Source organism: Antechinus flavipes, chromosome 1, assembly GCF_016432865.1.
Source record: "Antechinus flavipes isolate AdamAnt ecotype Samford, QLD, Australia chromosome 1, AdamAnt_v2, whole genome shotgun sequence".
Lineage (NCBI taxonomy): Eukaryota > Metazoa > Chordata > Mammalia > Dasyuromorphia > Dasyuridae > Antechinus > Antechinus flavipes.
The window spans coordinates 669,192,796-669,212,754 of record NC_067398.1 but is presented as its reverse complement, the minus strand read 5'-3'; the positions used below and the strand labels follow the sequence as shown (position 1 = coordinate 669,212,754).

At 45.2% G+C, this 19,959-nt stretch overlaps 1 protein-coding gene across 2 annotated transcripts in view; it reads right to left on the bottom strand.

Moving 5' to 3' along the window:
- The window catches only part of WDR18 (WD repeat domain 18), a 31,014-nt gene extending 11,487 nt beyond the window's left edge, over positions 1-19,527 (bottom strand). Inside the window, exons 1-7 of one of the 2 annotated variants that reach the window (XM_051972134.1) lie at positions 19,288-19,527; positions 12,888-12,998; positions 5,167-5,300; positions 4,914-5,055; positions 3,480-3,623; positions 2,682-2,746; positions 2,379-2,503 (exon numbers count right to left, since the gene is read on the bottom strand). In XM_051972134.1, the coding sequence (XP_051828094.1) occupies positions 2,379-2,503; positions 2,682-2,746; positions 3,480-3,623; positions 4,914-5,055; positions 5,167-5,300; positions 12,888-12,998; positions 19,288-19,497 (931 nt within the window). In that variant the 5' untranslated portion in view covers positions 19,498-19,527. The remainder of the gene's footprint in view (positions 1-2,378; positions 2,504-2,681; positions 2,747-3,479; positions 3,624-4,913; positions 5,056-5,166; positions 5,301-12,887; positions 12,999-19,287) is intronic. The other variant, XM_051972135.1, reaches the window with a different exon arrangement.
- Positions 19,528-19,959: the final 432 nt, after the last annotated feature.

The window sequence follows — 19,959 nt, the reverse complement described above, 5'->3', positions numbered from 1 at the left end:
GCCAGCCAGATGCAGGAGGGTTTCCCAGACTGCCTGCAGGGAGGCCTGGACAGGTCCCAAGAAGCTCTCCCCACCTGGCTGAAGGGGGCTGCAATTGGGGGCCCAGTGCCTCTCTAAGCACATCATCAATCTCGACTTAGGGGACCCTGGAGGTCTCTGAGAACTTTCCTCTGTAACTTTCTCTATTTCATTCTCTGCATTTACAAACGTGATTCTTCTGCAGGGGCCCAGGACATAAAGCAGCAATGGCGGGAATCTACACGTTAAGGAATGCCTGAGCCTTCCAGGCAGTGGAAGAAGGTGAGTCTAAGGGCTCTGCCATTGGGAATTGATGCTCCCGCCTCCACTCATCCTTCTCTTTGGAGATCACTCACAGGTCAGGCAGCGTTACAAAAAGGCAATCAGCCAAGAGCTCTTTGGGGTCTTAGGAGAGGAAATGAGCCCAATAAATCCCGTAAGTAAATGGCTGCTGAAGCCTGGGTGAGTGGAGGGCAGTCTCCCAACGCCAAGAGGAACCCTCCTATTCCCTGGGATGGATGGGAGAGTGTGACACTAGGGAGGCATAAACCCAGCTCAGATCCCCCTGCAGCTCTAAGTCCCCACTCCAAGGCTGCAGACAATGGACACACCTCCACTCTGTGCCTCCTGGGGTACACTTGGAGGCCACGTCCTAAGCCCCGGTCCTGCTCAGAGCTGTGTGGTAAGCAGAGAAGGAAGCTCTGTCACCTGCAGCATAAAACCCAGGGGGAACAAAAGGCAGAGAGTCTAAAGCTGTGTCCATGGAGGAAGGAAGAGGGAGCTTCCAGACAGGGGGAAGGGAGAGCCCTTTGGGACTCTCCTGGGCCTGGACAGGTCACACCTCAGGCTATACAGGAACAGGAACACAAGAGACGCAGGCAAACTTCCTGAACAGACAGACCCAACCAGGCCCCAGAGCTGCAGGAGCCAACTCTGGTTTCCAGGGCCTTTGAGGCCCAAGTCTTTCTTTAAAAACAAGAGACCCTATGCTTTCACATACTTCCCTTTCCCCAAATCCCCCTGCCCTCACCCAGCAAACCCTCTCAACAAAAATAAAACCAATGAAACAAAAAATAGTTTGGCAGAACTAAGCACTGTGTTAACTGAGTTGGCAAGAACAGCCATGTTCTGCACACTGCTCCAATGAAGGGAGGAAGGTGCATCTCTTTCATCTACTATTTGTCAGGCGTTTAGTTTTTTCAAGGGGTACAAGAAAGTTCAAAAAAGTAAAATATAAATTAGAAAAACCTGCCATGTAGCAGTTTGGGGTAGAATGAGCAGAGTGAGGGGCAAGAAAATTCCCTACACTTGTGTAGTGCGATTCCTAAATCACAAAATAATAATAATTAACAAAGGGGTTTTGAAATGTTTAGTCTGGAAAAAAATTTTTAAACAGAAGTGTAAACCTGTAGTGATAGTTTATGTGGGAAGAGTCATGGAAGGATAGGCACACTAATACATTGTTGGTGGAGCTGTGAAGTGGCACAAAAACCAATGTGGAATTAGGCAAATGAAGCAACTAATATGTCCTTATCTGTGAACCACAGAGTCTGTTACTGGGCTCCTGTCCCTAAGGAAGCCATCGGTAAGAAGAAAGTTACCATGTGCACCAATATTATTAGCAGCAGCACTTTTTGGGATAACAAAGAATTGGAAGCAAAGCGATGCCATCAATGGGGAATGGCTACGTGGTACATGAATGCAAGGTGATGTTACTGTGCTGAGAAGTGAGGAACAGAAGAGCACGGAAGGATCTCTATGAACCGATGCAGTGTGAAATAAGGAAAGCCAAGAAACAACCTACACAGAGACTACAACAATAGAAGTGAAAGGAACAACTGAAACAAAGCTGAATTAACAAAGTTACAGAACTTGAATGAAGGGAGAATAGAGGATGCCTCCAAACTGCCCCTCTGTGGAGGTGGGAGGTTCACAGGGTACAACTGCACATGATTTTCAGATTTTTTTAATGTATTGTCCAACTGTGCCAGACGATTTTTTTCTCTCTCAAAAATACTTTTTGTTCTATGGGAGGGCTCTCTGGGAAGCAGGGGAGGGGCACATGGGATAGTTATGATGACAAATAGAAGACATCATTAAAAACTTATGTAAAAAAATAAGCCTGGTTCTTCTTTCTGCACTAGGTTTCACGCACAGAAACAGAAAACGTCTGTTTGAGAATGCTGAGAAAACAACTTCTTAGCTTACAAGGAAGCTGGCTCCCCATCCCAGGACCCCAGGTAAAGGCTCAGCTCCAACCACTCCTTGGCTGTGTCTGTGCCCCTGGAAGGTGGGCAGGGAGTGCTACGAGCTCTGTCCTGTGGTCAGGACTCCCCCCCTCCTTCCCCCCTCCGCCTTACCTTTGTGGCTCACGGTCCGAATGCACTGCTTGCTCTGGATATCCCACAGCCTCACTGTTTCATCATGGGAACCTGACAGCAACAAGCTGCCATCTGCTGACACCGAGAGACATGTTACCTGGTTCCTAGGGACAGAGGGACAGAAGGACAGAGAACTGTATCTTTGTTCTGAGGAAACAGGATGAATGACAGACACGGTGAGTGGCAAAGGAGAAGCCCCTGCCCTCCCCTTCACCCAGCCTACTGCCCATGACTTTATGCATGAGCATATGGAAGCCACCTCCCCTGCGTCAGCCCCCTCACCGGTGTCCTTTGAATAACTTTCCATTCTCCTGTTCAGTGCGGAAGGTCTTCTCTCTCTGCCCAGGCTACAGGGGTCAAGCAAGAAGGAAAGGGAATAGGATGAGGTACAGGAGGGGCCCAGGTCACAGAGAACTATCTGTATAACAGGAATTTAGAGAGCTCCTTAAAGTTTGCAAAGGACACTCCATCCATGACTGGCCCTTAGAAGCCTCACAACAGCCTAGGAGGCAAGTGCTACAGGTAATGTTAAACCCACTGTACAGATGAGCAAACAGAGGCAAGAGAAGTTACACAACTTGCCAATGCTAAGAGTCAGGGTCAAGTTTTAAAGCCAGGTCTTTCTGACTCTAAGCCAAACATGGTTTTCATTGTACACCATACCAGGGAAGATGGAGACCGCAGAGGTCTCCTTACTGCTGCTCCTTGGGCAACATTGATGTGATGTTGTGAGCTCTGGTCAGAAGGGAAATGGGCCAGTGAATTTTGACTTGGCTGCACCAAGTGGGGCATGTGTGTATATGGGGGGGAGGGGAGGGGAGAAGAGGAGGGGGTGGTGTGTGTATGGGGGGAGGAGGGGGTGATGTGTGTGTGTATGGGGGGAGGAGGGAGGTGATGTGTGTGTGTGTATGGGGGGAGGAGAGGGTGATGTGTATGTGTGTGTAGGGGGGGAGGTGGGGGTGATGTGTGCAGCCAGGAAAAAACCCCTGGGGAGATCAGCCAAGATGAGTCCCAAGCCCACATAATTCTAGGAGCAGGAGGGGACTGCAGGCCTGGTGGCTTCTTCCCCCAAATACTCACCCAAGAGAAAAGGTCAACCTGGAACACAGACCCGTCGCTGCCCCCGCAGAACAGATGGTATTCAGCCAAGTCCATAGTCACAGACAGGATGGCCATGTCAAAGAGAACCGAGAGAAGCAGTTCCCCGGAAGAGATCTCCCACAGCTGGGGGAGACAGACGGAGGACAAGACCATGTAGCCGCGCAGCTGATGTGCAGGCTAAGAGCAGACACTAAACTATCCGGTGTCCTGAGACCGAGAACTGGAAGGAGACTTGAATATACTGTCTAATCCAACCCCACGGATGGCAGGGACTTACTCAGGGTCAGGTGGGCAGTAAAGCAGCAGACTCAGGACTCACACCCAGCTCCTGACGCCAATGGGCCAGCTCCAAAGGTGCCCACCACACATTAAGAGCAGCGCACGAGGTTTTCCCTTCCCATTCCATTGCCACAAGGGACAAACAAGCTAGGAGGGGCAGGAGTCCTCTTCCATCCCAGGCAGGACCCGGGCCAGGCTTCTCCCCTCCTGTGTAGCTCTCAGAAAGAGGACAGGGATGAAGGCGGACTGAAAGGCCACCGTATCCGTGGCGCTCTGAGTTTGCATCGCCCAAGTACTATTTCTTTCTTTAAATAATTTGTTATTTGATTTGTGAGCCTTTGTTCAAACTGTTGGGCCTCAGTTTCCTCCTCTGCAAATTGGCAATATGATAGGGTTGGAGAAGGAATCATCTGAGTGCCTCCTAGTTCCGGATCCCATGACACTCAGAACTTCCACTCTAAACAAAAAAACTGCTGACAAAGCAAGAGATCTAGGTTGAGAGAGAAAGGGAAGATTAATAACAGCCAACCATCAAAAGGGGAGGAGGCAGGGAACCAGGGAATCGTGCCAGCTGGCACCTGACCAAACGCCTCCCAGGCCGAGTTACTCAAGGCCCATTCCTTCCCTTTAAGCCCATTTCTAAGCTCTGCCTCAGATCCCACCAGACAACTGAAAGCAGACATTTCGCCCTCTTGCCTATCACCTTGTACAAACTAAGACTCAAATCTCTGGGAAGCTGTTCTGGATAAGGGGCCAGATCATCTCTGTGAGATGCAAGGGCAGAGGGACGAGTGGGTATTCCCAAGCAGGAAGAAGTTCAGACGTGTTAATAATGCAGCTCGCCTCTGGACAAGGAGAAGCTATAAACCTATAAGGGGGATTAGGAAATCTCTGAAGGCTTCACAGCTCTTAAGAGACAGGGGTGAGAAGCTTGCTGCTACTGGCAAGATGCCATCTCTTAAAAACAAAAGCTCAAACCTGAACTGACTGCAAAAGCAAAAGACATCTCCTGGGACTAGACCCAGAAAGACTTTAACTCTTCGGAGATCTCAGCCTGACTAGCCAGTGGTCACCGACAGTCAGTCAGGGCTCCGAGAGAACAGGGATTCCAGCAAGGGCCCTTGCCAGTCTTACCTTCACCGTCTGGTCCAAGGAGGCAGTGACGACTCGGGCCAAGGGCCCCCCAAAACCACAGTGCAGGTCTGTGATGGGAAGTGTATGTTGAGACCACACATGGCGGGGATCGGGCATTTTAGATTGTTCTACCTGCAACACACTAGGGGAATGGAGAGAAAAAGAAAGAGGAAATCAACCTTGAGGAATGAGCTGCCAACTCCCATCTGGCTCAGAATGCCCAAGACAATGGCAGGACCAGGGCTCTCCTCACCTGTGGAGGCTCCACACCAAGACCAGGCAGTCTTTGCCACCCGAGAGGAAGTGACTGCTGTCGTCCGTGAACGCCAGGCAGGAGAGGTCTTGGTAGTGGCGGTTCAGGATGGCCAGGAGGTTCCCTGTGGAAACCTGGGAAGGAGACAAGTGAGACTGAGGATCACTGAGGGATGGAGATCTGTGCCGGAGAGCACAGCGGGAAGAGGCAGGCTGCTGGTAGCTGGTGGAGAGTCACTTGGTTTCATGAAAGCTCTTTTCCCTTCATAAATGGGGACAACTGAACCTACAAAATCCATCCTCTGAGACCGTGATAGAGAACGCACATTGTCAGCCTTAATTCTGCAATGTCCCAGTAGAATGTGAGCTACTGGAAGGCAGGGACTGCTTTTAGCCTTTCGTAGTGTCCTGGGTGGTGAGCCCCACAGAAAGACATGGGAAGCAGAGTCAGGAGAGCTATCCTGGATCTCAGGAGGGGCATATCCCCAGAGTAGGAGGTGAACCCATCCTGCCTGCCTTCATCTTGAAATAAAGTCAACCACTCTGTTGCCTCCTTTCAAAAGATACGCCTTGGTACAGAAATGGCAGTTATCATCAGAGCAAACCTGAGCACACAATCTGGCTAGTCTCTCTCCTCTTGGCAAGCATTCCTTGGGCTGATGGTGCCCTCTCTCTCCAAACTCACCAGCAAGCTTCTGGAGAGCCCAGACCAGTTTGACTCCTTCTTACATGCCCAGCATGCCTTGCTCATAATAAAATGGTATAGGACTGACAGGAAAAGTCAAATTATGCTTTGAGAGTGTTTTCTCTTTTATTTTTGATATAAATTGCTTTATGAATCATATTGGGAGAGAAAAATCGAGAACAAAAGGGAAAAACCATGGGAGAAAGAAAAAAAAAGAAAAAAGAAATGAACATAGCATGTATTGATTTATATTCAGTCTCCATAATTCTCTTTCTAGATGCAAATAGCATTTTCTATCCAGAGTTTATTGGGATTGCCTTGGATGCTGAGAAGAACCAAATCTTTCATACTTGACCAAAGCACATTCTTACTGTCATTGTGTACAATGTATTCCTGGTTCTGCTTGTTTCACTCAGCATCAGTTCATATAATTCTTTTCAGACCTTTCTAAAATTAGCTTGTTCATCATTTTTTATAGAGCAATATTAAATATCTTCATATACTACTACTTGCTCAGCTACTCCCCAACTGATGGGCATCTACTCATTTTCTAATTCTTTGCTACCAAAAAAGAATTGCTATAAACATCTGTGCACATGTGGGTCCTTTTCTCTCCTTTATGATTTTCTTGAAATTATCCTTTGAGAGTGACACGACAGTCAGATGTTCTAATGGGCTTCTGGATGGGAAGACATCCCAGGAAGATATGAATTCAATCTTGTCAGAGAATGCCCACCAACTAAGGAATGACTAAACAAGTTGTGGTTATGAGTGCAATGGAATACTATTGTGCTATAAAAAATGATGAGCAGGTGCTGGTGTCAGGAGGACATGAATTCAAATCCAGCCTCAGACACTTCCTATCTGTGACTGTGGACAAGTCACTAAAACCTCACTGCCCTCCAAAAGTAACAGAAGAAATTTGTAGGATGAGTTTAAAAAAACAAAATAAAACCTAGAAAGGCTTCTATCAATTAATACAAAATGAGATGAACAGAAGCAGGTGAACATTATGCACAGTAATAGCAAGATTGAAACTATGATCATGAAAGACTTTGCTATTCTGATCAATACAACACTCCAAGATAATTCCAAAGGATTCATCATAAAAAATGTTATTTCCAGAGATAAAGAACTGATCAACTCTTGAGTACAAAGTGAAGTATAATTTTTTTCGTTTTATTTTCTCTCTCTCCCTCTGTAACTCTGGCCAGTATGGAAATGTTTTGCACGATTTCACATGTATATTGCTTGCCTCCTCAATGGGTGGGAAAGAGGTGGGAGAAAATCTGTAACTCAACAACGTCAAAAACAAATAAATAAGTTGAAGAGCAAAACCAAAAGTCTTCTCTCTACCAAGGAGACTGAGCCAAAGGCATCTGGATGGGTTGCCTTGGGAGACGGTTCCCTTGCCCAGGATGCTCCTTGTGGGAAGGTCTGTGGAGGGACCGCCTGTACAGGTGCCAGTGAGACTGCTGGGCCCCTGAAGCCTCTGCCTGTCCCTCCTGCCAAGCTGGCACTTGATCATGTCACATGTTCCCCAAATCCCTGGGCCGTGCTTACCCACTGTGACTTTTGGGAACTGCACTCTCATCAATGTGCTTCCTCCTGTAGCCAGTGGGGGAAAAACAAACAAACAAAACCAGGAGAGGCAATGGCAGCTTCAACAAAGCACCCAGAGGTCAATGCACACACAAGCTTCAGCCAAGCTGCTCTACCTGCAGCTGCCCAGAGAACGGCCCCCGCCTCCTCCGGCTTCCACGCATGAACAGGCCGGTTCCCATGCCCGCAATGCTCCCCCAAATGCCGGAGCATCCCTGGGACCTGCATGCTGGCCACTGCCCCTACCCGCGTGCCCCCCACCCCCCGGTGCCCCGCAGCGAGGAGGTGCTCCCTAACCACTGGCTAAAACGAAGCCCTCTCGGGGCACCTGGTCCGGATTCCCAGAGCAGCGTCTGCCCTCTAGTGGTCACAAAAAACACTCCCAGAACCCTGAGAAAACAGGGCTGCAGGCCGTGGGGCCAAGGCTGGGAGTGCCTGCCCGACAGTCAGACCCATGGGTCGGAGCCCCTCTCCCCAGCACGGCCTCAGGCTGCTCCCGCATGAGCCCCTCCTGGGAGGCTCCCTCGGCCCGTCACCCGACGGAGGCGCCGACTCTCCCGGGCCGGCCTTCACTTCTGTCCTGGCTCCGGGTGACATCACAAGCCAAACCGGCCACTTTCTCCCGCTTTGCCAGCAGTCTCAAATGGACAAGGCCCCTTTAACTCTGGTCCTGCTGAGAACCAGATCTCTCCAGGCCTCACAGGCAGCCTTATGCCAAATCCGCATCCTGGACTATGTCTACTATGAGGTTTTATTGGATTTAATTTGGATTGGATTACATTGGATTTATTAAATGTTTCAAGTGCCCACAACTGCCCAAGGCGCTGGGACCAAGAGGAGGCAGAAGGGGGTCCAGGGGACAGAGGCTGGAGTCAAGGGAGCCGAGGGTGGCTCCTGCCTCAGACACCAGCAGGGCCGGGGAGCGAGCCACAGCCTGTGGGGTCTCAGGCAGAAAACGAACAGTCAGATGAGATCATCTATGTCCACTGCTTTGCAAGTGCCAGCCAAGTGGAGGTCATCATGGCTACATTTGTGCTGGGGGAGACAAAGACCCGCGCAGACCCTGCTCTCGGGCGTGAGAGAAGAGGCCAGGGCTCCAACGGCCTGGAAGGGCGAGGCCTGGGGAGCACAAGGCTGCCCAGAGCTGCCGGGAGAGAAACAAGGGAAAGCGCCTGCAATCTGCAGTGAGTAAGGAGAGACGCACGTCCCGGAGCAGGCTCCTGGCCACTGAAAAAGCCAGCCGGGAGCAGCGGAGGAGCACAGAGGCAGGGCAAGATCGAGGGGCTACTGTGATGGCTGGCTGCAAAGGGAGCGGGAGGTGCACCTGAATGACCCAGGCTTCCCCCTGAAGCAAGGGGGCAGTGGAGGAGTGGCCTTGGGTGAGGGGGAGAGGAGCCAGCAGAGATCAGGAAATAAGGTGGGCCGTCTCTGAAGTCATGAAGAGCAAGGATGGACATTGCCCAGGAGCCACTGCTGAGCACGTCATGTTCAAAGAGATCGAGGAGGGTCACCAGAACTTGGGTGTGCCCCCACGGAAGAATTACACGGCAGACAGTCTCAGTGGAAGAGGAGATATAAGTAGGTAGTAACCTGCTTTATTAGCAGAGTTGCTGGCATACAGCAGGTGCTTAATATATGCTAGTTAATTGACTGACAATGGCAAAATCACTTCTCTACAGGAGATAATGGTTAATTTTATGCTGTACCAAAAATAAGCATTATTTTTGTTAAACAAGTGCAGCCAGACCACTTCTAAGCCAGGCTCCTCACCTAATGTCTCAAAGAATAAGACATCATTCTAACCATCCTATGCTGGATAACAAGAGCCTGCGCAATTACTTAGACTTCAGCCAGGTCGGTGGCTATGTGCTACATGTGGCCACGGGATTCCGGTGTAGCCCTAAAGGAGCAGGGTATGAAGAAGTAAATCAATGCAACAAAGACAGGCTGGGAAGTGAGTCTAGGGAGCAGCGAATCTGAAAAAGATCTAGGGGTGTTAGAGGGCCACAAGCTCAGACTGAAGCCTATAATAACGGTAACCAAGAAAAACAACACTACCTTAGGCTGACATACTGTCCACAGTGAGGGAGATGTTGGTCACGTTGATTGCATACATTCCATCTCCCACCATTAAACTAGAAGCCCAAGGGCAGGAATTGACTTTTGCCTTTCTTTATATCAGCACTTAGCAGCGGCTTGCACCATAACAGGTGCTCAGTAAGTGCTTCTTGCTATTCCTGATTTAGAGTTCTGGGTGACTTCAGAACAATTCCCAAATGGAACAGGCTGCCTTTCTAGTTCCTCCTCCTAGAGGATGAATCTAGAGCTCAAAGGGACCTTAATTCCTATCTAGGGGGAATGGAGGCCCAGAGTAGTGAAATCACATGTCGAGTGTTTGAGGCAGGATTTAAACCCAGATATTTCTTTCTCATGCCCACTGCCCTACTGGTTATGCCATTGAGCCTATTTTCCAAAAAATTTATTTTAAAATTTTGAACTTGGAAATACACAAAAAAGATGGACATTTCCATTGGTAAAGAACACAAAAAGTTGTATATGAAACCTGAATGTTCATCTTATGTCCTTTGCCTTTAAATAAATAAAGAGCGCAGAGAGCTGCTGTGCTTTGGGTGAGGTAGTCTGTCCTTCTTGGTCTTGCTCTGGGTCACTTGGGTCCTAGGTTGAGCTCTACTTCATGAGGAAAGACTCCTTGGCTCTCTGGGAATCAGAATATTGAGTGTGCAGGACCCTCTATGGTACATATAGAGTCTTGTAATTGAATGAAGGGGTTGCAAAATTATATATTATTATCAGTAAATGTCTGATTTGTATACTTAATTTTATATGCTTATATACCTGGATCACATAAACATTTTTCAGGCAAAAAGGTATCATGAGCAGAAAAAGTTTAAGACCACCTGCTCTAAGGCATCCGAGAATGGAGAGCCAGATTCCCCAGTTCCAGAGCTGTGGCTGCTCCCCAAGGCATTCAGGGTTCCCCCGTAGGATTCCGACCCTCTGGAGCTTCCTCAGAGTAGGTCTCTGCTCCTGCCAACACCAGAGAGAGCCTTAGAGGCTACAGGTATTTCTGGCCCATCTCTGTTCCTGCTGGCAGGCTACTGCCTTTGCTGATTCTGGCTGACTTCCTGTGTAGGTTTGGAGTAGAAGTAGCCACTTATTATATTTTCTCATTGGATTTCTAGATTATTTTTTGGTCTGGTGCAAATTTTAGTAATTTGTTAACATAGCTGTGTGGGAGCTGGGTGGCTGGTCTCCATTCAGCAAACCATCTTAGCTACAATCTCCAAGCAATTTCTCTGTAACAAAGCCAAATGACTATTTGTTGGGGAAATGGTGGGGGCAGAAGAGATTCAGGTATAAGTTAGATGAAGGCCTCTTAAGTTTCTTGCAAGTCAACGATCTGTGACTCTCTAGGCCAACAATGGAGTAGCAATGACTGCATTCCCCATTCTGTTCCCTTCTGTTAAGCTACGGACAACTAACTTACTTTTTTCTAAAGGACTGCAGTCTCCCAGTGCTTTGAATTTTTAGGATGAGAGCAATCATTGAATAAGAGACCCCCTAACAGGATGCTCTTCATGGCATTTGTGACAGAGTATCCAATCTCTGGAGATAAGCCAAGTTCTACTTTTTTACTTTATTAAGTACATTGTAACTGATAGGAATCAAGTGGGCTGTGTGGTGTTCTGCAGAGCTATTACAACCAAGGATTGTGAGGTGGAAGAACTAAGCTCTATTGCCTATTCTCAGCTAGGCCCTGATCAAATCAGCGGGTCTCTCTTTAAACTTCAGTTTCCTTCTCTGTAAAAGGACACTATAAACACTAATTTGTACAACCTATTTCACAAGGTTCATTTTAAGCCTCATAAAACAACAGAAAAATGTAGCTTCTGTTCTTGCTTTGTGTCCTATGGCAATCCTAATCTAATCCTATTCTGTGTATCTGTTTTTTTCCACCAGAAGGTGACAATAAACAATCTTTGCCCCAGCTATAGTTCACAAGAAAAAAAACCTTACATTTCATCGGGGGATGAACTACCATCTAACAAATCCCCTTTGGATAATCATTACCAAGTATGAGAGGAGAAAAGTGGGTTCAAAAATCATGTACAAAAATGTTGGAATGAGGCATAAGGAGAGGAAGGGAACAGCAAATCTCTTTGATCATGTGACACATGCTATGAAACCTACTTACCTTAAACAAAGGAGATGCCCACTGCCTAGAGAATGGCTAGAACAGTGTTGGTACAGGAAGGTAAGAAACATTCCTGTGCAGTAGGATATGAGAAATTTGGGGGCTTCAGAGAAGCCTGGGCCAACTTATATAAACTGAGGCAGAATACAGTAAGAAGATCCAGGAAAACACCAAATGGTGAGCACAACAATACAAGCAAAACTGAAGCTGTGATCAGGACTAAGCTTGGGCTAAGGAGGGGAGAGGGACTGGAAAGATCAGAGGAGGGCAGAAAGTTCCAACACCAAGTCCAACTTTTTTCACGTATTGGTTAGTTTTACTAAACAAATGTCTCCTTTGTTCTAAGGGATAGCTTCTCTTTTGTAGTAGGAAACTACTTTGGGAAATGAAGGTAATATAAAAAACATATTTAGCAATTTTCTAAGAGCCTAATTTTCCCATATTAATAGACTACCATGGAAAGAATATTAAAAATAATTAACAAAAATTAATATAGTATTTTAATAAAGCCTGTGTTATATAATTAAGAATTTGTTGCTTACCCATGACAATGTTGTATGTTATTTTGCAGCTGTCTGTTCTTTTGTTACATAGACTAAAACTAAAAACTAGCTATAGATAATTTGCAGATGTGAATACTGATTCCCCCCTCCCCCCACACACACACCCCTTCTTTGAAGGTAAACTTACTTACTATTCACAGACCCCAGATTAATATTTGAATCTCAAGACCCCAAAACTAACTAGAAAGCCCCCAAAGAGAAGCAGCTGGGGACGCTGTGCTTAGAGAACTTCACCTGGAATCAGGAAAACTTGATTCCAAATCTGTATTCAAATACTTACTAGTTGGGTGATCCTTGGCAAGTCACTTAAAATTGCTTCAGTTTCCTCAACTGTCCTTAACAATAAGATTAAGAGCACCTACCTCCCAGAGTTGTTGTAAAGCCCAAACCAGATAGCATTTCTAAAAAGTACTTAGTACAGTGTCTGGCACACAGTAGGCACTACATAAATACTTACTTTCCCCCACCCTCAACAGAGAAAGTACAAACCAAAGGGTCAGACATTTGGACAGCAATGGAAAAGGCAGGAGTTTTGTCCTTGATTTTGGCCCAGGAAGATGGAGGTCTCAAATTATAGTGCCAACAAACAAGGCCAGATAATTCCGTCACTGAAAACAGTATTGATCCGGCCTGGGGAGAGGGTTTCCGCTCCTTACCTCCCATAAGTATATGCTCTCTGCAATGCCGGCCAGGACGTAGAGGCCATTAGGAGACGCAGTCAGACACGTCACCAGTCCGGGGCATACGATCTTCTGTTGAAGCTGATCCTGTGGGGAATACAGCACAGGTGGGGATGCCGTTGAGCTGAGAGAGAAACTTATTTTCCTTTGCCTCTCCCTGACACAAGGTCATTTTCTGCTGCGGCAGGAGACCCAGTAGGCCAGGCCAGGCCAGCCACTCCAGAGTGTGGACAGAAGGGGGGAGCATGCTCCTGGCCCCTCCCAAAGACCACAATTCCTATTTGAAAAGAGACAAATGGAATTGGTTGGGGTGTGTTGGGGGGGGAGGGGGAGGTGGGAATTGTCCTTGTCACACAAACAGTTCTCAGAATGTCTGCTGGTCTACACTTCTTGCAATAGCGGGAAAAGCAAAGTAGACATGTAAATGGTTACCCTTGGGAGTCAGCAGAAATCTGAGTTAAATTTGGTGTCCAAAGACCCCCAGATGGCAGCTTTGAGCAAGTCCCTTAAATTTACTGAGTCTCAGCTTCTTTATCTATAGCAGCACATGAATTGATGAATGGAAAAACATTTATTAAGTATTTACTATGTGCCAGGAGCTACCCATAGGTCATAAATATAAGAAAGGCAGAGGTTGACGATTCTGGTAGAGAGACAACACATAATGGCAAGCTACAAAGGGAGTGGGGGGGGCAAAGGTCACCTCCCAGGGCACAAAGGGCAGGTGGCCTGGTTGGGAGATGGCCTGGAATATTGTGCTTTGGAGACACTGTGTGTGTGGGAGTGGGGGGTGGGCTTGTTTTCACACAAACTGAAGGTCTATGGCAACCCGGTACTGAGCAAGTCTGTTGGTGTCACTTTTCCAACAGTATGTGCTCACATCCATGTCTCTGCATCACATCTTTGGTAATTCTTACACTATTTCAAATGTTTTATTATAATATCTCAGATCAGTGATCTTTGATTGTAATTGTTTGGGGACCCTGCATCCATATAAGATGTGTTCTGACTCTCTGACTAGCTATCTCTGTCCCCCAAGCCCTCATTCCCTGAGAAACATTTATATTGAAATCAGGCCAATTAATAACGCTACAATGGCATTTGTGTTCAAGTGAAAGGAAGAGTCAATCAATGTGGCAAACTTCATTGATGCCTTATTTTAAGAAATTGCCACAACCACCATCCTGAACAGTCAGCTCACCTCAACAGTTATCAACCTCAAGACAATTCTCAATCAGCAAAAAGATTACAATTTGCTGGCAATAGTGGATGGACTTTTTGGGCAATAACAGTATTTTTAAATTAAGGTTTTGTACATTGTTTTTTAGACTCGAAACTACTGCACACTTAACAGACTACAGTGTAGTGTACCATTTAAGTAATGTACCTGAATTATTGTTACCACCCCTATTTTCATCTCTCCAAACGATGTTACATTTATCATGGGGGAATGGAATGCTAAAGAAGGAAATCAAAAGATCATTGGAATAATAGGAAATTTTAGTCTGGGAGTACAAAATGAAGCAGGGCATAAACTAGTAAGAGTTTGTCAAGACAACTTGCTGGTCAAAACAAACACATGGATATCACCAGATGGTCAATATCAAAATCAAAATGATTATATACTTTGCAGCCAAATGTAGAGAAGTTCTACACAGTCAATTAAATGAGATCTGGAATCGACTGTGACTCAGATCATGAGATTCTTCTTGCAAAATTTGGACTTAAATTGAAGAAAGCAAGGAAAACCATCAGGCCATATAGCTATGACCTACATGGCATTTCTTATAAAGTAGAAGTGATGAATAAATTTAAGGGATTAGAATTGATAGAGTATCTGAAGAACTATGGACAGAGGTTTGCAATATTATACAAAAGGTTAGGAACAAAAAAAGAAAAAGAATAGTAAAAAAGCAAAATTACTTCTGATGAGGCTTTACAAAATGATGAAAGAAAAAAGGAAAGGGAAAGATATACCCAAATTGCAGAGAATAACAAGAAAAGATAAGAAAGTTTTCTTAAATGAACAGTGCAAAAAAAAAAAAGAAGGAAACAATAAAACAATCTCTTTTTTAAAAAATGAAGTCATTAATTTTTCATGCAAAAATGGATATGATCAAAAACAAAACTGGTAGGGATTTAATAGAAGCAGAAGAGATGGCAACAGTGTTTTAAATAAAGGCCTCATTTCTAAAATATAGAAAGAATTGACTCAAATTTATAAGAATGTAAGCCATTCCCCAATTGATAAATGGTCAAAGGATATGAACAGACAAGTTTCAAATGAAGAAATTAAAGCTATTTCTTTTCATATGAAAAAATGCTCTAAATCACTATCAATTAGAGAAATGCAAATTAAGACAACTCTGAGATGTCATTTCATAATTCAGATTAGCAAAGATGATAGGAAAAAATAAGATAAATACTGGAAGAGATGTAGGAAAACTAGGACACTGATACATTATTAGTAAAGTTAAAAACAGATCCAGCTATTCTGGAGAACAATTTGGAACTATGTCCAAACTATGCATACCCTCTGATGCAGCAGTGTCTCTACTGAGCCTGTATCCCAAAGAGATCATAAAAGAGGAAAAGAGACTCACATGTGCAAAAATGTTTATAGCAGCTCTTTTTGTAATGCCAAGGAACTGGAAATTGAGTGGATGCCCATTAGTTGGGTAATGGCTGAACAGTTATAGTGTATGAATGTAATGGAATATTACTGTCCTATGAGAAATGATGAGTAGACTGATTTCAGAAAAACCTGGAAAGTCTTATATAAACTGATGCTAAATAGTGTAGTGAGCAGAACAAAGAGAACATTGTACACAGTAACACAAGATAATAAGATTAACTGTGATGGACTTGCTCTTTTCAACAATGAGGTAATTCAAGGCAATTCCAATTGACTTGGATAAAAAGTCCCCCTCCACATCCAGAAAGAGAATATGAAGATCGAATGTGGATCTAATTTTTTTTTTTTTGTATAGCATGATGAATATGTAAATATGTTTAGAAGATTTACAAGTTTAACCTATATTAGATTGCTGTGTGGAATCGGTAGAGGGAGAAAAATTTGTAACACAAGGTTTTAAAAGAAAACAATTTTTGCATGTATTTGCAAAAATGAAATACTATTAAAAATTTTTAAATAAAAAAAAAAAGAAGAGATGGCAAGAACACACAAAAGAATTAGACAAGAAAGACCTTGTATTCACTAATAATTAGGACCTAGGCACTGCAAACAATAAGGCTAGTGGAGGTGAAAGAGTTCCATTTGAGCTATTTAAAATCCAAAAAGATGGTGTTAAAGGATTGTGGCAAGCTGCATTCAATCCTAAAGAAGGGCAGTTCACGGGAATATTTAAATTGCCAAATAATCGTGTTCATTTCAAAGGTAATGCTTAAAATTCTGCAAGGTAGGCTTCAGCAACAAATGAATCAAGAATTACCAAAAGTATAGACTAGTTTCTGAAGAAGCAGAGGAACTAGAGACCAAATTGTCAACATTCACTGGGTTATAGAAAAAGCAAGGAAGTACCAGAAAAACATCTTCATCAACTATATTAAAGGTTTTGACTGTGTGGGTTCATAACAAAACATACACATCCTCAAAGAGATGGGAATGCCAGATGATATTGTCTTCTGAGGAACCTGTATGTAGATCAAGAAGCAAGTCAGAACAAACATGAATGAACAGACTGAAAGAAGCATACAAGGCTGTACACTGTCCCCTTATTTAACTTCTGTGCAGAATACATCATAAAAAATGTTAGGCTGGTTGAATCAAAAGCCAGAATTAAGGTTGCTGGGAGAAATATCAACAATCTCAGAGAGGCAGATGATGTCGCTGTGATGGCAGAAAGTGAAGAATTAAGAAGCCTCTTAATTAGTGTGAAAGAGAAAAGTGTAAAAGTTGGCTTGAAGGTAAACATAACACCACCACTCCCCACCATGCCAAATGTCCCATCATTTCCTGGCAAAGATAGGGAAGCAGTTTCAGATTTTATATTCTTGGACTCAAAGATTACAGCAAACAGGGTCGGCAACAATTAAATTAAAAGACACTTGCTCCTTGGAAAAAAAACTATTGCAAATCTATCTGGACAGCACGCTAAAAAGCAGAGATGTCACCCTTCAGACAAAGGTCCGTATAGTCAAAGCTATGGTTTTTACAGTAGTAATGTATGGACCGTGAGAGTTGGACTATAAAAAAAGCTGAATGACTGAAGAACTGATGCTTTCAAATTGTGATGCTGGAAGAGACTTGACAGCAAAGAGATCAAATTAGCCAATACTTAAATTAATTTAAGCTAACATTGGAAGCACAAATACTGAAGCTGAAGCTTAAATACTTAAGGCACTTAATGAGAAGGCAGAACTTTTTGGGAAAGATACTGATGGTGGGTAAGATTGAAGGCAAAAAAGGGGGATGAGATAGATAGCTAGACCAAAGTAGTGGTAACCTATCCTCTTACTAGAATAAGTAAAAAGGCCTGGTTTAGGGTCCAAGGAATCACAAGAGATTACAATAACAAAGCCAGTTAAGTATAAACTGGATAAACATATAGATCCCTGGGAGGAGAACACTCAGAACTCCAGACTGAAGCATTAAAGAAAGCAATGAGTACTTTTAAAAGTTAAGTGACTATTGTTCTATTGAATAGAGTAAAAGGTTAACCCTAAACTGACCTTTTGCTTGTTCAAGATTCCAATAAATGTTCTCTCACATTGCTTTGTGGGCAGAAACGTCCAAAGAAATGAGGTGACTCTGTTAGTTTGGGTATTTTTCTCCCCAAAAGAATACCCGAACTTGGAAAATTGTTAATCAACAACTTTCTGACACAATTCTGCTTAATATTTTTATTTCAACACAACTATAATCTCTATTTCCAAGGAACTTATAGTCTATTGAAAAGAAGGAACTAAGATATGGATATGAAATAAAATAAAATAAAATGGTGTGATGGGAGAAAAGTAATTTTTTAAAAGTAGTCTGTCTATACACTCAAACAAATACCTTAGGAGAAATTTGAGGAGGGAAACATTTTAAGAAAAGGAGATAAGGGGAGATATATGTGTATGAAAAACATTAAATAGTATGAAATAAGACTGGTTGTTGTCATGCTGGGGAAAGACATCCTAAGGGTTATGCATTTTGTCCTACTGACTATGAATAGTCCAAGAAAGCCAGATCTATGCAAAAGATTATTTTGAAAAAAGGAAAACTGGAGAAACTAACTAGAGGTTTTATTACAAAATGATAAGACATTATATTCCAGCATAACGCTGTGACAATTTGTTTTGGGGTTTTATTTTGGTCTCCATTTTTCTAGCAATTACTTTGTCTATGTTTTGTGTTGGCTCGGATGCGCACAGCCCCAAACCTGTGAGGCATTAATATGTTTAATGGAGCGTCATCCACAAAATTTTACTTTGGGTATATTTTGTTCGAGAGGAGCTTTTTCTCGGTAATTACCACCAGAGTATCTCATCTCTATCTTGTTTGCACATCCGTGCTTTCATACTGTGTCCCTCATTAGACTGCCATCTCCCTGAAAAGAGGAACCATGTTTTTTTTTTTTGCCTATTTTTCTATCCTCAATGCATGGTCTAGTGCCGGGCACGTGGTAGGGGCTTAAATGTTTAGTTATGGGCTGATTAGTCCCAATCCTCCATCCCTAGCCCCGAAACGTTGCCTCCTCCAGCTGAACGCAGTCTCTTTGAGTGCAGAAACTTTTCCCTTTTTTCTTTTGTATCCCCAGCACCCGGAGTATAATAGATCTTTAATCAATACATATCGATTGGCTGGCGACCAGAAGAGCCCTCGAAGGTCACCTAGTCCGATACTCTGCTCCCTCCTCGGAAGGGTTTAGAAACTGAGGCGCAGAGAAGGGGGAATAATTAGTCCAAGATTACCCAGCTGGTGAGAGGGCATAGGACTCTTTCTACAGGACGGGAAAGAAGGAAATTTTAAGAGGGCAGTGAAGAATGGAAGGGGAAGAGGGCAGGGATGGGGAAACACATGGGGGAGGAGGAGCACATACAGGGGGAGAAGAGAACGCACGGGGGGAGAGCAAAGACGTAACCAATGGGGGCCTCGGGCCGGCTCAGCCACGCCCCTCCCCCCTCTTTTCCCTCTCCCCCTCCCCCACCTCTCTCAAAGGAAGGCCACGCGTTCTTCCCTCTACCCACCCTACCTACGAGGGAACCAGGGACCAAGCTCTCGCCTTTCCCCGCCCAACCCCTCTCCCCTCTCTTCCTAATCTGGCTTCGCGCGCCCGGCCACCCAGACCGAACTTTTTCAGCCCAACGTGGGCCTCTCCCCTCCCCGCTGCCGCTCTCGCGCTCTCCCGCCCCGCGCGCCTGCGCAAACCTTTCGCTGCAGCTCCCAGGCGCAGATGTAGTTCTTGCCGAGCTGTCCCGCTAGCAGGTGCTCGCCGTTGAGCAACGCAAGGCTGCGGGGCCCGGTCTGCCCGCCGCGGTACGTGTGGAGGCTGGTACCTGAGTGCAGCTCCCACACAGCGCAGTTCCATAGCTGACCCGCCGAATCCGTACACACCGCTACTTCCACGGGCGCCGCCATCTTTGTCTCCGGACACTAGCCCCAACCCCCTTGCCCGCGCGGCGCGGTGATTAGTCGAAACTAGTCCCGCCCCCTTGCTCTGGTTGGAGCGGGAGTGGATGGGTGAGAACGCAACGCCCTCTACAGGGAGGGAGGACCTAGTGATTTCGACTCATTCCCGGCTGGCTCGCTCCCCTCTCCTATGAGACGTGATGCACGTGGGAGTGAGGTTCTAGCTCTTAGTAACTGTGCGGCCGCAGATCAGACCCCCAACTTCTCCGGGCTTCAGTTTCCTCCTGCTTAAAGTGAGGGAGGGTGGAGGGCTACCGAGCTTTCAGCTTCCCAATTCCTGAGATTATACAGGATCTGAGCCACCATTGGTTAGAAAATTGGAGCCCGCCATCTTTTCACAAAACTCCTCCTCTCCCCTTCTTGCTATGCAAATTTCCATTGCAAATTTAATTTGGAGTGCAAGTCATTTGC